At 50.0% G+C, this 14,039-nt stretch overlaps 1 protein-coding gene and 1 long non-coding RNA gene across 3 annotated transcripts in view; one reads left to right on the forward strand and one right to left on the reverse strand.

Annotated features, from left to right (window-relative positions):
* The first annotated feature begins 338 nt into the window (after positions 1 to 338).
* On the forward strand, positions 339 to 7,530 carry LOC133626434 (uncharacterized). Of its 2 annotated transcripts, XR_009819516.1 has the most exons (4): positions 339 to 500; positions 584 to 1,762; positions 2,625 to 2,723; positions 7,026 to 7,530. It is a non-coding gene; the product is annotated as an uncharacterized LOC133626434 (long non-coding RNA). The 2 variants fall into 2 exon arrangements; XR_009819515.1 differs by having other exon boundaries at positions 339 to 1,762.
* A 222-nt stretch (positions 7,531 to 7,752) lies between these two features.
* Positions 7,753 to 14,039, reverse strand: part of INPP5D (inositol polyphosphate-5-phosphatase D) — a 53,867-nt gene continuing 47,580 nt past the window's right edge. The window contains exons 24-28 of the mRNA XM_062005687.1: positions 13,265 to 13,358; positions 12,954 to 13,061; positions 12,073 to 12,339; positions 9,829 to 10,405; positions 7,753 to 8,781 (exon numbers count right to left, since the gene is read on the reverse strand). Coding sequence (XP_061861671.1) covers positions 8,779 to 8,781; positions 9,829 to 10,405; positions 12,073 to 12,339; positions 12,954 to 13,061; positions 13,265 to 13,358 — 1,049 coding nt within the window. The 3' untranslated portion in view covers positions 7,753 to 8,778. The remainder of the gene's footprint in view (positions 8,782 to 9,828; positions 10,406 to 12,072; positions 12,340 to 12,953; positions 13,062 to 13,264; positions 13,359 to 14,039) is intronic.

Here is a 14,039-nt window from a genome sequence, read left to right on the forward strand (position 1 = left end):
CCCCCGCGCTCGCCTCCGCCGCCACTAACCCCGCCGGCCTTCTCCCCGGGCCCAGAGGAGCGGCGCCAAGGCCGCGGGTCAGCGCGGAGCCCGGGCCCGGGCGAGCAGGCAGCGGTGAGGGGAGCCGGGGGCTTCCCGCCGCAGCCATTTTGTGCCGCTTCCCGGCAGCGCGTCCGCGCGCGCGCCGCCATCTTGAGAGCGGCGTGAGCCGCCATCTTGAGAGCGGCGTGAGCCGCCATCTTGAGAGCGGCGCCCGCCGCCATCTTGAGAGCGGCGCGCGCCGCCGTCGCGGCCGCGCCGCCATCTTAGGAGGGGCCGCTGCCCGGCGCGCGCGTGGCTCCGCCCGCGGGAGCAGAGATCGGCGACCGGTCACCTCGGGCCGGGCCCGTCACCGAAACGAGCCCCTCAGCGCCTCGTCTGTTCATCTTCCCAGTATCTCCAGGGATGAGGACGCCCCCGCCTCTCTGGGCAGCCTGTTCCCGTGCTTAACAATCCTCTCGGTAAAGTTCTTCCCAATGTCCAGCCTGAACCTTAGATGGGCACAGTTTAAATCCGTTTCCCCTTGTCCTGTCATTCGTTACAGGAGAGCTCGACCCCCACCCCGCCACAGCTCCCCGTCAGGTAGTTGTGGAGTGCCCGTGTGTCAGCCCCCTCCTCTCCAGGCTGAACGTCCCCAGCTCCCTCAGCCGCCCCTCATCACACCTCTTCTCTAGACCCTTCCCCAGCTCTGATGCCTGTCTCTGGACACGCTCCGGCACCCTCATGTCCTTGTGGTGAGGAGCCCAAAACTCGATGCTGTGCTGGCCCACGGCCCGTGTGAGGGAGCACCCGCCTTGCCCCAGAGCCTGCCCCCTGCGAGAGTCCCAACCCTCTGTATTCCCCCTGCCTGTGGGGAGTTTTAGGCGTTGAGCACCGCGTGGGGAATTCACAAAGGAGGCAAATGCCCGGAGCCCCAAAACTGTGGCACTAACCCAGGTCACCCCTCAGGAATAAATCCTTGGCTTGCCCTGCAAAGCCTGTGTAGCTTCCCTTCCTCCCCTCTCTGCCAGAGGAGATGGATCTGGGAACTCAGGATGTCTCAAAGGCATAGGTGGGATCAACACGAATTATCTTTCCCAATGAGTGGAGAGCAGTGAGTGCCACAGGGTCACAGGGTCTCTTGATGGTCCTGATTTTTGAAAGGACATCGTTTCAGAAGGCATGACTCATCATGTGCATTAATATCTTCCCTAAGAGAATAACAAAAGCTTCTGCTGTTATGTCACCAGGAAGAACAATACGCTTTGGTGGGGCTGTGGTGGAGTAAATGGCTGGTGCTGCTGTGGTACCGAGGGAGGGTGCTGGCCTACCAGCCGTGAAGCTCATGCCTTTGCCTTTCAGTCTTAAAGCACATTTATTACCCTGAATGAACATTAAAATGTTACTAAAAGCTTCACAGCTAGCAGAAGGGTGATGGACCACATAGCCCAAAATAGAGACCTGACCTATTAGTTGGGCAGTTTTTGCAAGTCATTTCCCCCAGATCCTCACCATGGGACAACCTCGAGGGCCAGGAGCGCCTAAAGAGAGCGGTTACAAACCTTTGTGGGGTTACACAGCAATTCAAGGTGGGTGGTGGTGAAATGAAGTGCAGTTTTGGGGTTGTTAGACAGAATTACTTTGAAAAGAGTACCTGGAACACAGCATAAGTGCAAGGGCAGCCTTCACTGCGCTAGCACGCCCTGTCCCGCCTCGAGGAGAAACCACGCGCTTTCTGGCAAAGGTAAAGACCTGCGACAGCTTGCTTCCTTGCTTTACTTCTAACTGCTTCATGCCTTCAGTAATGTGTTAGGTAACCATGCTGTTATAATTTAATTTGAAACTGAGCAGGGTTCATGAAGCTTTTTGTCTCGGACTACCAACATTGGTTTGTTTTCCTTTCGAGTAAATGGATGAAGATGCAGGTAGTAAATTGTAATAACAACATAGATGATTCGCTGGGTTGTCACAGTGGAGGAGAGAGCACTGCTGGCTAAGAATAGTTCTTGCACAGCTCTGTCTTACTGAGTACACAGTACACAAGGTTATGCATGTTCCTGACAAAACTCATTTGGCCAAGTGTAAGCACACGGCCTGGTTTTTTTGCTTTGCATCTCATTAGATGTTTAAACATGTAAAACTGCTTGTAACTGTAACCCTAACTCCTAATTCCACAGATACAGCTACTGAACAGCAGTGCTGAGGGAAATTCATCCTTGTAAATCCTCTTCTCTACATCTTAATCCTCTGCAGAGAAAGAGGAAACCAAATACAGAGCATGAGAGGATGGGAGAAGACCAAAATGCAGAAACACAGGGATCAGGCTCAGTTACTCCTCTCCTGAGGCTTTTAACTTGGCCTTAATATATAATCAGCGCCAAAGCCTCTCGCTGCCTTTGAACTGCCAGCCACTTGCTTTCCTTCAGCCTCTCCAACAAAAGTCCTTTATTGAGAGTAGGCTTTTCTTACTGAAACTGGGACAGAAAATAATTGTGGGGGGAAAAAAAAGTCAGTGTGAGCAGAAATGGTGTGGGGAAAAAACAGAGCAAGATGTGTCCTCAAGCACTAGATAAATGACTGGAAACACTGTGTTTTACTGTTTACAGTAACTGCCAGGCCATTCCAAGGGAAGGGTTTCAATTACTTGTCATCTGCACATGTGTGGATATTGGACAAATCACACTGCTGAAGCTGTGCACCTGTCTGTAAGTGATGGTTTCTGTGGTGGCCAGGCCATCCTGATCTCTTTTTTTCCTTTACAATACCTGAAAATGCTGCTTTTCCCACTCCAATACAAATGCCTTCTTCTTGAAGGCAGCTTAAGCTTCTGTCAGTCTTTGCACTAACACATGCCTGCTTCATGCCATCATCTGTCTTCTCGCTCTCCTTTTATATCAACTCGAGTTAACAAGAACACATGTGATAAAATAGCTCCTTCAGACCGAAAGTGACTTCTTTCTCTGCTCTGAGTGCCTTTCTGCTACCATCATCATTAAAATCTGCCAGTGTGTTCAACAGCCTAATTCAGGAAGAAGAGTTTAAGACCACTAACAAACCCAATGACTTTCAGAACACTCGCACTGCAGAGCAAAGGTGAAATCTCAACCTCCAACGAGAGCATGTTGTGCTCTACAGCCACAGAGGCTGAAATTCTGCTTCCCATAGAAACCTGGCTGTGGGCTTGGCAGCCATGCATCCAGGCAAAGGAGGGAGAAACCCCTTTCAGCAGATACAAGCAGAGGGAAGCACAGGGAGGCAATTTCAGGGGTGAGCAGCTACGAAGGAATAGGTGCTTGTGCTGAGCTCACAATTTGCCTAGAGACACAGAAAAGGATAATCTCAAACTATTGTATTGCTCTACCTGCCTGTTCTTTGCCAGGCCTTTTAGCTGCTTGTTGGAGGGCTTCAGAGTGGAGTCAAATGTGCACTGTACTGGTCACAGGCTCTTGGATAGGAAGAAGAAGGGGTGGGCTGGCTTTGTTCTGCACCCAGGAGCACGTGTGTGTGAGGCCAGGCCGTGCTGGACTGGTCACCAGAGACTGTGCTGCCATCCAGCCACATCTGGACAGGCTGGGGAAACCTCAGGAGCTTCAACATGCTTGTTCATGAGGGACAGGTTAGACTAAAATGGCTTAAAGGCCACCAAAAAACGTCCACTAGAGATGAAGGTTAGTAAGGCTAGTGACGCTCTGAAAGAGACTGCTTGAGGAAGATGAGAAACTCCCACCTGGAGGACGTAAGACCAGTTAAAAACATTCCTGTGTGAAGAACCCTTTGCTGCTATGGCAAACAGGTTGCATGGGTCCCTTCAGGGTCCCTCCCAGCCTAGTTTTTCAGGGATTCTGTGCTGAGGTAGCCAGGTGATGACATCCAGCTGATGAAGAGGACCCTTGCTCAAAGGTGAGGGGAAGTTTGTTTCCCTTCAGACAGGCTGTGAGGTGGGACTGAAGCCTGTGACTCGATTCACTTTCTCCCTTTACTGCTTTCTGGTTTAGAACTTGAGATGTTCATTTTTCTGTGAAGATGCTGATCAGCAGTGTCCTTCCCAAGGGCTAGAGTTAAATTCAAAGCTCCATTTTCACATCAGGCTTTGTTTTGGATCTCAGAGTTTACATTGGAAAAGAGGGAGCACTTCCCACATCTCATTTTCTTTGTGTGTACAAGCTATAATTGTGAAGATGCAAATTGCTGTAAAGTACAGAGCAGACATAATTTCCTCCTTAACACTTCATCCTTCCTATTGCAAAGGTCTCTTGTTTCTTTTCCAATGTCTTTGTTGTCTTCTCTAGCTCAACCTGTTTGTGCTGGAGACAGCTTTTACCCACCTCCCTTCTGCTGGGTCCTCTCTCATTCCACAGAGCCTCTACTTGCTTCTCTGTAGCCTGCTGTTTGTTGCTGGACCTTCATCCATCCCCATTCATGTTCCTCCCCACGTCCAACATTTAGTAGCCTGTTGTGTGCCATTTTTATCTCTATTAGTCGATATCCTCTAATGCTTTATGATATGAGAGATTCGCTTATTCTGTCTGTAATCTAGTCCAGACCTTGGGGAAAAATTGCAATGAGGTGTTACTGATCGCTGTACCATGTGGCAGGTCACCATCCCTGGCACAGGATGGCTTCATTTAAATATAATCACAGAAGCACAGAGTAGCTGAGGCTGGATGGACCTCTGGAGATTGTCCAGTCCAACTTCCACAGAGGATCTGTAAATAAAACTAGGAAGCCAGAGTAACAGTAGTGATCTGAGAATGGAAGTTGAGGGAAATTGGTGATACATGGTGAAATAAAACATCCTCTCATTATGCATCAGAGAAAAACCCATAGCAAATTACACTTGGTGAGAAGAAATGTCTCTTCTGTCAGGCTGGGATTCAGCAGGGACAGCATGTCTGAGGGACTTCACAAGTTTTAACCCACATGCAGTCCTAAAGTGCTTCTTAGGAAGAGACACACTTGAAGCAACCTCGTGCACACTCTGTGGAGTTAGAAAGGAGACCTCTTCCACATTCTTGTGAATGGAAACCTGATGTTTGCTTATGCATATATAGAAGGACCATCTGCTACTTGTACAGCTGACACCTTTTCTGCACTAGGGCAGTTTGGCACAGTGAAACGACTTTGGATGCTGCAGCACTTGCATAACGAGCCCCTCCATGGGCACTTGCCAGAATGCACTGGTGACTGCAGCACCTCTTAGGTGGCAGATGTGAGCAGCTCTGCCAGACCCCGTTCCAGCTGCAGGCAGCTCTTGCTTCAGCTGGGCTCAGAAAATAGCAAAAGTTGTAGGCTCCTTCATTAAAATCTTCAGCCTCAACAAAACAAGCGTCCTGCAGATGCAGCTGACATCTAATATGGCACCAAACTGTCAAAGGGCCTTCACCATTGCCTCAGCTGTCCTAAAGCATAGTCCACCTGCTGTATCTCTGATCCATGTTATCAAGGGACAACAAATAAGGGTAGGGATGGAGCTTCTTTAGCAAGTGCCCCAGAAGGGGAACTGTGGATTTCTTTCAGGCAGAGAGTAAGGAAATAAAAGACATCAGTGTTGGGATATTGTGCATTTGCAACCATTCTGTTGCCCTCTGGGGCCATTGATTAAGAGATCCCTGGGACTTGCCCTGGGTCACCTTGCTCAGTTAGCTACTCCTGAGCTACTCCTGACACCCTCAGTGCCATCACACACAAACACCTGAGAATTAGGAGCTTTGGGGACAGGGGGGAGAATCAATTCACTTTTGGTCAAGATTTTCTTTCAGTCACAATGTGGGGTAATTGAATTGTGCTGTCAGCAGCACAACAGGAAAATGCAGTGAAGATTTCAGGAGAACTTCCATTTGAAAGACAAATGGGAGGGCAGTGCCTCAATGATTGGTTTTAAGCCGTACAGAACGAGGGCGTGACCCCAGCAGAGCAGGGGGTCTCAGCAACATCATTCCTAACAACACCAATCTTATCTCGTTGCTATTTCAGAGTGACTAACTCATCTTGGAGGGATCTTTTTCCTTCTGTTTTTCCTCTTCCTCGAGACTCTGCCTTTGCTAGGGAGAAAACACACAGCCCACTACAACGTCGTACAAAAAGCTTTAGCAGTGCCTTGTGATCCTTTTACAGCTGAGAGGACCAGTAAGCTTGTGTTGAGTGCATCAGGTGCAGGCAGGAAACAGGGTTTTTAAAAGTTGCTGCACCCTACAACATTACATCCTGTCACTGGGAACTTAAAACGTTTCTGACAGCTGGGTCTCCATGGAAATCAGTACACCAAGGCTGCAGCTATTTTAAGGACTTAAAAGAAAGGACGCCGGAAGGTTATGGATCAGCACTGCATCTGGGGGAAATCAGTCCATTTTGGGGCCATTCATACCCTTCACTTTATGTCTTCTACTCATGTCTGCCTGTACTAAATGGAGCATGGCAGAGGTTACAGACAAGTGTACCTGGTTGGGCAAGTCACGGACCCAGGGCTGTAGAAGCAGCAGCTTACGCTCAGTCCTGGTTTCATCTGGTTCAGGACATGGGCAGTAAAACCAGTAGAGATCATCTTACAGGCTTTATAACAGAAAGTGAAAAACAAAACAAACACAAGACTTATTTGTGAGATCTAATTTTCTAGTGGTCACATCTGTCAGGCTCCCACAGGATCATCTCTTTTGAACATTGTGCACTTGCAAAAAGTGTGGTGGCATTTGCCATCATTCCTGTCAGAGACTAACTCAGGCTGTCTTTGGAGTGATAACCCACAGCCAGCTCCTGAGCTGGGTAAGGATAAGGAATGCATTTGTAGCATGGGAACAGCAACCTGTACGTTTCCTCTGGAAACCTGGCAGAGAGCTTCTCTTCTCTCCCAGCAACGTGCCTTTCTAAGGGACAGGCCAAATCAAACACCTGGATGTTGTTTTACACCTCAGTAAGTCCAGTGTTCTCAGATGCTGCTTATCTGCAAATCTGGGCCAGCTTTAAACACAGGAGAGTATTTTTTTTCTCTATCTCAAGCTTTTATTTTGCAGATTTTGGGGCATATACTTTCCTTTCTGCAGCTTAAGAAGTCAGAGGATAAACACTAGCATCACTGAAGGTCTGAGCCTGCCTCATTATTGAGAAGGTAAAACTTTTTTGCAGAGAGCCTGTCACATTCCTGTCTCTGAACAGACATGAACACACCACACAATCAGTAGCACCTGATCGAACTGCCCCCACTGGAGAGAAAGCTCAGCTGCTTCAGGAAGATTTTACTCTGTGGCTGGACCAGTTCTGGAAGCTGGAAAAGCAACAGGCTCCCAGGGCCAGGGAAGTGCCACAGCTATTGAATTTTGGGGATTACACACGGAGGATTATGTTGAATAAAACAAGAAGAACATCAGCTCTTGGCCCATCTTGCTGACTTGTAGGTCAGAGAGCCAAGTGCTGCAGTAATGATGCCTTAAACCCCCAACCTTCCCTTCTTAGAGGATTTCTACCATACAGGTTGTCCTCTTCACACATGCTCACAAGCCTATGCTTGGCTGCTCCTGCCCTGGTGAAATCACTGTGTATTGTTCTACACTTGTACAATTAGTACCTGTTGAGAGGTGCTAGAATTTTAAGCCACAAAGAGCCTGCACACAGGCAAACCCATCCCCAGTCACAGGATCACAGCATCACCGTGGCATCTTCCCCGAGCTCCCCACTGCCTTTGGTGTTTCCCCTGGGCTGGTCACCCAGCCCCAGCTCAATCATGTGGCAGGCAGCTCGGAATTTCCAGTAAAGAGTGATCAGAAAGGTGACCATTTTATTACTTTCAGGTAATCAACATGGCAACAATAGCAATGATTAAATCCCAGACAGTCACAGCCTAATTGTAACCACAGCAGTAATACTTTATGTGACTATAACAGAAATTGCAGGTATGTTAACATTATTCCTTCTCAGTCAGTGAACCAAAGTGTACAGTAAGGTCAGCATGAATCTATTAGGAATGCTACAAACCCAGCTGGCCAGTGTCCTTCAAAAGCAGAGTGCTTGCTGTGAGACAGGCTGGAAAGACTCTCTGGACCTTCAGGCAGCGGTGTCCCCAGGCTGCCTACAGACCCTGCCTGTTCTTCCATTTCTGCCTGTAGTTCTGGTACTTCCCTTTCTTTGGTAGGGGTACAAAAGCACTACCTGCTAGGAAAGAGCTCTGCCACGGGCCAGCCCTCACACTCTGGCACGAATTACTGCACGTGTCAGCCTGGGAGCTCAGCTAAAGGCAAAGCTGGCTCCCTTGGCACTGTGTGACTTTCATCAATATCTGCTCTTCCCTCCTTTCCCACCCTGCCCTAACTCCTTGCTCCATGGATGGGACATGCTTTTTTCAAAAGGCTTTCTTTTCCACATCACTCTTTAACAGGGATTTTGTGACACAAAATGCAAATGTTGCTTCTGTAGAAAGGGGGTTCTTTAAACACCCCCCTTCCATCTGCCAGCCCTTGCACCGTACCTTCCTCTTTTTCAAACCCTTTGCCAATGCATGTGCTTAACCCCTGCCTCTCAACAGAAGTACCAAAGTGACACTACAAAAGGCTGCCTGGCATTTGGTATTGTGGTCTGGCTCCTCTTGGTCTCAGCAACGTAGGATAAACTTCTCAGCTAGAACATTTTCATCATCAGAGAGACATTACACCCTCAAAAATAAAAATCCCCAGTCTTTAGAACCAGACCAGCAGACATTGGTGTGAACAACGCAGTGATCTCCATCCTTCTTCCCATCAGGGTTCCTCCTAGGGTGCCACCTGGGTGCTGTTTTCACTGTAGGGACAAGAGAAGACATCAGCTTGGCTGTTGGCAATTCTGAAAGTCTTGCTGGAGGAGTGAGGAAACCCCTCTGGCTTGCTCAAGTGGGCTGCTTTTTCTCCCAGATCCATTTACTAAGCTCCTTCTCATCCAGCTCATGATGCTCTGGGCAAAAAAACCCAAACCACAAACAAACAACTGCCAAAAACCCCTCCAAAACACCCACCAGCTCAGAAAAGTAGACGTGTGATTAGCTCTGTAGGGGGTTCCGTAATGGTTTTGCACGCCACTGTTCTACGTTGGTGTTCCCCATAGATAAGTGCTTTTAATCTTTTTATTAATTATACCAAAGCAAATCTATTAGCAAATGCTGTGAGATTTGTGCTGAGTTTGGAGATCCTCAGAAACAACGGGGTGTGCACCAAAAAAGCAATGACAAAGCAGCTGACTGTGGGCATTCCTCTTATGGTCATCAAGCTTAAGCAGTCCAGAAGGAGTGACGACTTCATGCAAAGCTCAGGCCGTGGTTTCACAGCATGAGAGCTTCTGCAGCATTATTGCTTTCAGATATTCCCTTGCATGTCCTGCTCTGCAGGCCCTGCAGGTTTGTGGGACAGTGCTCTGGGCTTGGCTAGCAAATAGGAGCAGGGACACGGCTGTAACTAGAGAGAAGATGATAGGAGATGGATTAAAACAGAATGCACTGGGGCTTTGCAGTTGGAACTAAAGATGGTCCTGATCAAAATGAACATAGATGGGCTCAGGACAGACACCTATCCTTAAAAAAGGATGTCCTGGAATAATAACAACAAGTTTCTCTGCCTGAGGGGGAGAGGCCATTCTCAACAGGGGCGTGGGGTGGGCACAGTCATTGCTTGGTGTGCATGGCTTGGTAAGGACTGTGCTTGAAGAAGGGTCAGAGACTGATAAGGAGGGAACCCCCTGCCCTGCCAGGGCACCAGCCCGCTCGGGAATGAAGCCTGTCCTGCTCTGCTGCTGTTCTGCTGGGACAACAGGGTCTCATAAAGCCTCCCCCTGGGCTCGTTCCCCGCAGGCACCCACCGGCGTGGCCGTCCTGCCCACCGGGCCCTCGTCCGTGCGGTGCTTCCCGGCGTGCGGCAGCTCGGAGCTGTCCCGATAGTCCCGGCCCTTGGAGTTCTGCATGTCCAGCACCGCCCGGCTCTTGGAGGGCAGGGGGGGCTTGTTCTGCTGGCCCTGCACGGTCGGGTTCGCTTCAGACCTCGAGGGCTTGACTGGCTTTTTGAGTGGCGCTGAGTTTTCCGACGGCGCACTCGTCTTGGGTTTGCTTTGAGTCTTTTCACCTCCGTTCTTTTCCTCAGACTGGCCGGAGCAGGTGTAGGACCGAAATCGCTGCGTGGGGACCAGGAAGGGCGGGGATGGCTGCTTGCCAGAGGTCTTGCTGCAGTCAGGCTCCTGGGGCTTTATGAGATGACAGCTCAGATTAGGCAGTGGCAGCTGCTCTTTTCGCAAGGCCTTGGGGTAGTCCTGCTCTTTCTTGGATGCCACCTTGCCCTTAGAGCCCATAGAGCCGTACAGCGGGTTGTCGAACATCTCTGGCTTCTGCTGTCCCTCCTCCTGGAGCAAAGGCTCTGCCGTGGTTTTGGCCAGGTCTGGCGGCCTACAGTCATCAAAGAAGTGGAAAAAACAAGACTTGTGAAAAGCAGGCAAGAGACTGACTGATTGAAAGAGAAAATTCATAGGAAATGAGAACAATACAATTCAGCTGACTGTGCAAATGAAACCTGAGACAGCAATGGCAGGCCAATGGCATCTGGCAGGCCTCACCAAGAATGTGACCAGCGGGCTGAGGAAGGTTATTCTCCCATTTACTTTACCCTGGAGTCCTGTGTCTACTTCTGAGCTCCCCAGTTCAAGAGTGATAGGGGATATCTGGGGAGAGGCCAGCACAGGGCCACCAAGATGCTGAAGGGACTGGAGCACCTGTGTGAGGAGGAAAAGCTGCGGGACCTGGGGCTGTTCAGCCTGGAGAATGCTGATAAGTGTTGGGAGGATGGGGACAGTCTTTTTTTTTTGGTAGTGCCCAGTGACAGAAGGGGCAATGGGCACAAGCTGGAACACAGACAGTTCCATTGGAACATGAGGAAGAACTTGTTTGGTGCTGAGCTGAGGGAGCCCTGGCCCAGGCTGCCCAGGGAGGCTGTGGAGGCTCCTAACCCCACCTGGACACGTTCCTGTGCCCCCTGAGCCAGGGGAAGCTGCTTTAGCTGGGGGTTGGGCTGGGTGAGCTCTGCAGGGCCCTTCCAACCCCAGCCATCTGCAGTTCTGTGCTAAGGGGTAACAGGATAACAACTGAACTCAGTGAGAAAGGACAGAATTGTGTATGGGTTTTACTTTGTTTAATCATTATTAACATGGCAGCTGGGAGCAAACATGCCTGGTACTGTATAAACTCCTTGCTGGACTACAGCCCTGTCAGAGCAATACTCGGCTTCTCTTTAAGCAGAGATAAGCTACTGAGCCAGACCGTGCCAAGTGCTTTGATGGCTCTGCAGCATGCACAAATCTGCATTTAAATATTAAAAGGAAGGCTCAGATCTGGCAGAGGGGATTGAGATGGCTGCCTGGGCAGTTAACGGAGCAGCTCACATCACACCGTAGCATTTTACAACTGGGTCAGGCTCCTTTTGCTCCCAGTGCCACACAGTACTCCTAGGGAAGGGATCCAGACTCAGAAAGCAGCTGTCAGTGTGAGAGGTCTGGAAAGAGGCTCCTGCTTGTGCACAGGCACATGGCCGGGGTGGCCTCATCGTTTCACTGAGCTGGGCAGGGATGGGGTGTTTTCAGTTGCTGGATGGAAACTTGCATCAAGGCCTGTGACAGATGCAGCACAAGGATACCAACTTCTACAGCAAGCTGGACATTTCTATAGCAATGCAAGTAGAAACTGAGTTAAAGTACTTCTCATATGACATAGGAAGGAACTCTCCTTCCCATCCAGTGGGAAGACCTATGCCACACTCTTCCCTTTTCTCCTTTGTTACTGCAGTGCAGTCTGTATTGCTCTCCTCTCCTCCTGGTACACAGTTCAACTTGCACATACATCTTTTGCTTTCCTTTCACAAAAGCCTGAGGGACTTCCACACTAACTTTGGTTTGAGTGTGTGATGTCTGTCCTTGTGCCCTTCACTTACCTTTTTCCTAATTCTAGAAATGAAAGGCTGCAGGAACACGCTGCCCCTTCAGCTCTCTGCACTGACAATGACACAGTGCCTGTGAAGAAGGACAGAGGGGAGGGGATTACCCCAGTGGGAAACTCAGACTCACAGGTACTCTTGACTCCGACCACAAACGTTTCTGTTTGCTGGAGGCTGGAGGGCTGGTTTTGGAGACAGAGGTGACAAGGAGGGTGACGTGGAGGATGATGCCTGACTCTGTCCCATTATGGAGGTCGGCTCTTTGGGCTGCTCGTAGCTCCAGAGTGAAGGTGGTTGGTCTGGTGAAGGTACCTGCTTCAGCTGGCTGGTTGCAGAGGGTTGCTGGGAGAAAGCCATCCCCAGGTAGTTGGGGTTGCTGATGTCTGTGGGAGCACAGCTGTTGAAGAGAAGCGATACTTTTAGGGAGATACAAGCACAAATACATTTACTGTTCTGTCTGCCTGCCAGCTACAAAGGACTTGGAGCCCACTGACTGCTTAGATTCGATATCACCTCGTTATTTTTGGTGGGGGGTCATTGCTGCCTCAGAATCAGAGACTAAGTGTTAGTGCTTCCCTTCCTGGGCCACTGGAGAGGAAGCAGCAGGGTGAAGGCCACCTCTCAGCCCCAAAGCGTTCCTGACACAGCTTCCACTTCCAGGCTGCAGAGGGCACCCAGCTCTGCAGCCAGATGTAAGGGCTTTTACATGCTCCTGGGCCCAGCAGTTCAGCTGGCACAGGATGGCTCCAAGCAAGAGGCCAACAGCAGCACTGGGCAGCGTTGTGCAGCATAGCAATACTCTGCAGGAACAAGGGGAGAGATTGGGCCTTTGGGGGTGCACCCATCCATACAGACTGGCAGGCAGGAAGCTGCCACCAAAGAAACGGCCCTGTGAAGCTGGGGTGAAAGGACAGCCCTGCCTAGACACACCCCCAGGCCCCAGGGGAGGAGGGACGGGCAGTTTGAGCAGAGCTTCCCTCCCCGCTGGCAGAGGGGCAGCAGCACCATTACCGTGACACATCCTCCTTTCCCGGGCCGTCTGCGGAGCAGGAAGCGCTGCCCCAGTAGCGAGCAAGGGCTGCTGCCTCTCTGGCCATCAGATGAGTAGGTTTTGACTTTCTGTTGGAAATAAAAGGGCCCTTTTAAGTGAGGTGCAGGGACTCAATCTGATTAATGCATTCTCAGCTCCCAAAGCTTTAGGCACAGAAGCATTGGCCTGAGAGCCACAAAGGCAGCTTCACCATTTAACACTCCTCTCCCAGCAAGCCCAGCTTTGCCTTTGTTTTGAGCCAACTCTTTTCTGGAAGCGACTTGCCCTTTACCTGTTAGTCTGATCCCAGTCTTTGCTAGGTTCTAAATTGCTGATGTTCTTTGGTTTCTGCCCAGCAATTTCATCACGTTCAATCTTCACAAAATCTGAAGGAAAGAAGAGGCATTAAAGAGTTTTGGCAGCTTCAGAGCCTCACCTCCTAAGTTTCCTGTGTTACTGTTTGTATATTATTAGGCATCTCTCTATCAGAATGACAGTTTTAAGCAGCTGTTGCTATTATGTGTTCACCTGCCCACAATACATCTCATGTTGGTGTAAGAAAAAGTGTGCTTCTTGAAATACAAAGGTCATCATCCCCCAAACACCCATCACAGCTCATTTTACCATTGACAGTAAATGTTAGGAGGCTGCTTTTGTAGTCTGAGGAAAAACAGGTAGCAAGGTGATTTTATAGCTGAGGAACTATACTTGAGAGCCTCCCTCATCTTTGCAGGTGTTCCCCGAGGTGACTGCAGCAGGGAGAGCTCCAGCAGCCGGTCCCATAGCCACTGCAAGCGGAAACGATGCAGCACCATGCAGTGAAATGGGTCTCAGTGGCAGACAGGGGGGGCTCTCGGGCTGCTCAATTGACTCGAATGATGAGAAAGAAAAACCCATGTGGAATTGCTGTGTCTTTCTGAGAGAGCACACGTATGCTCCTGAGAACCAACGATACCAGACCTCCTTGCACTCAGCATCACAAGCTCTTGTCCCTTCAGGGCTAGAAGCAATGCAAGGATCGTTTCCAGTTCCTTGGCAGTCACCAGAAATCTCTTGACATGGACACT

The sequence above is a fragment of the Colius striatus genome, chromosome 12, assembly GCF_028858725.1.
Source record: "Colius striatus isolate bColStr4 chromosome 12, bColStr4.1.hap1, whole genome shotgun sequence".
NCBI classification, from domain to species: domain Eukaryota; kingdom Metazoa; phylum Chordata; class Aves; order Coliiformes; family Coliidae; genus Colius; species Colius striatus.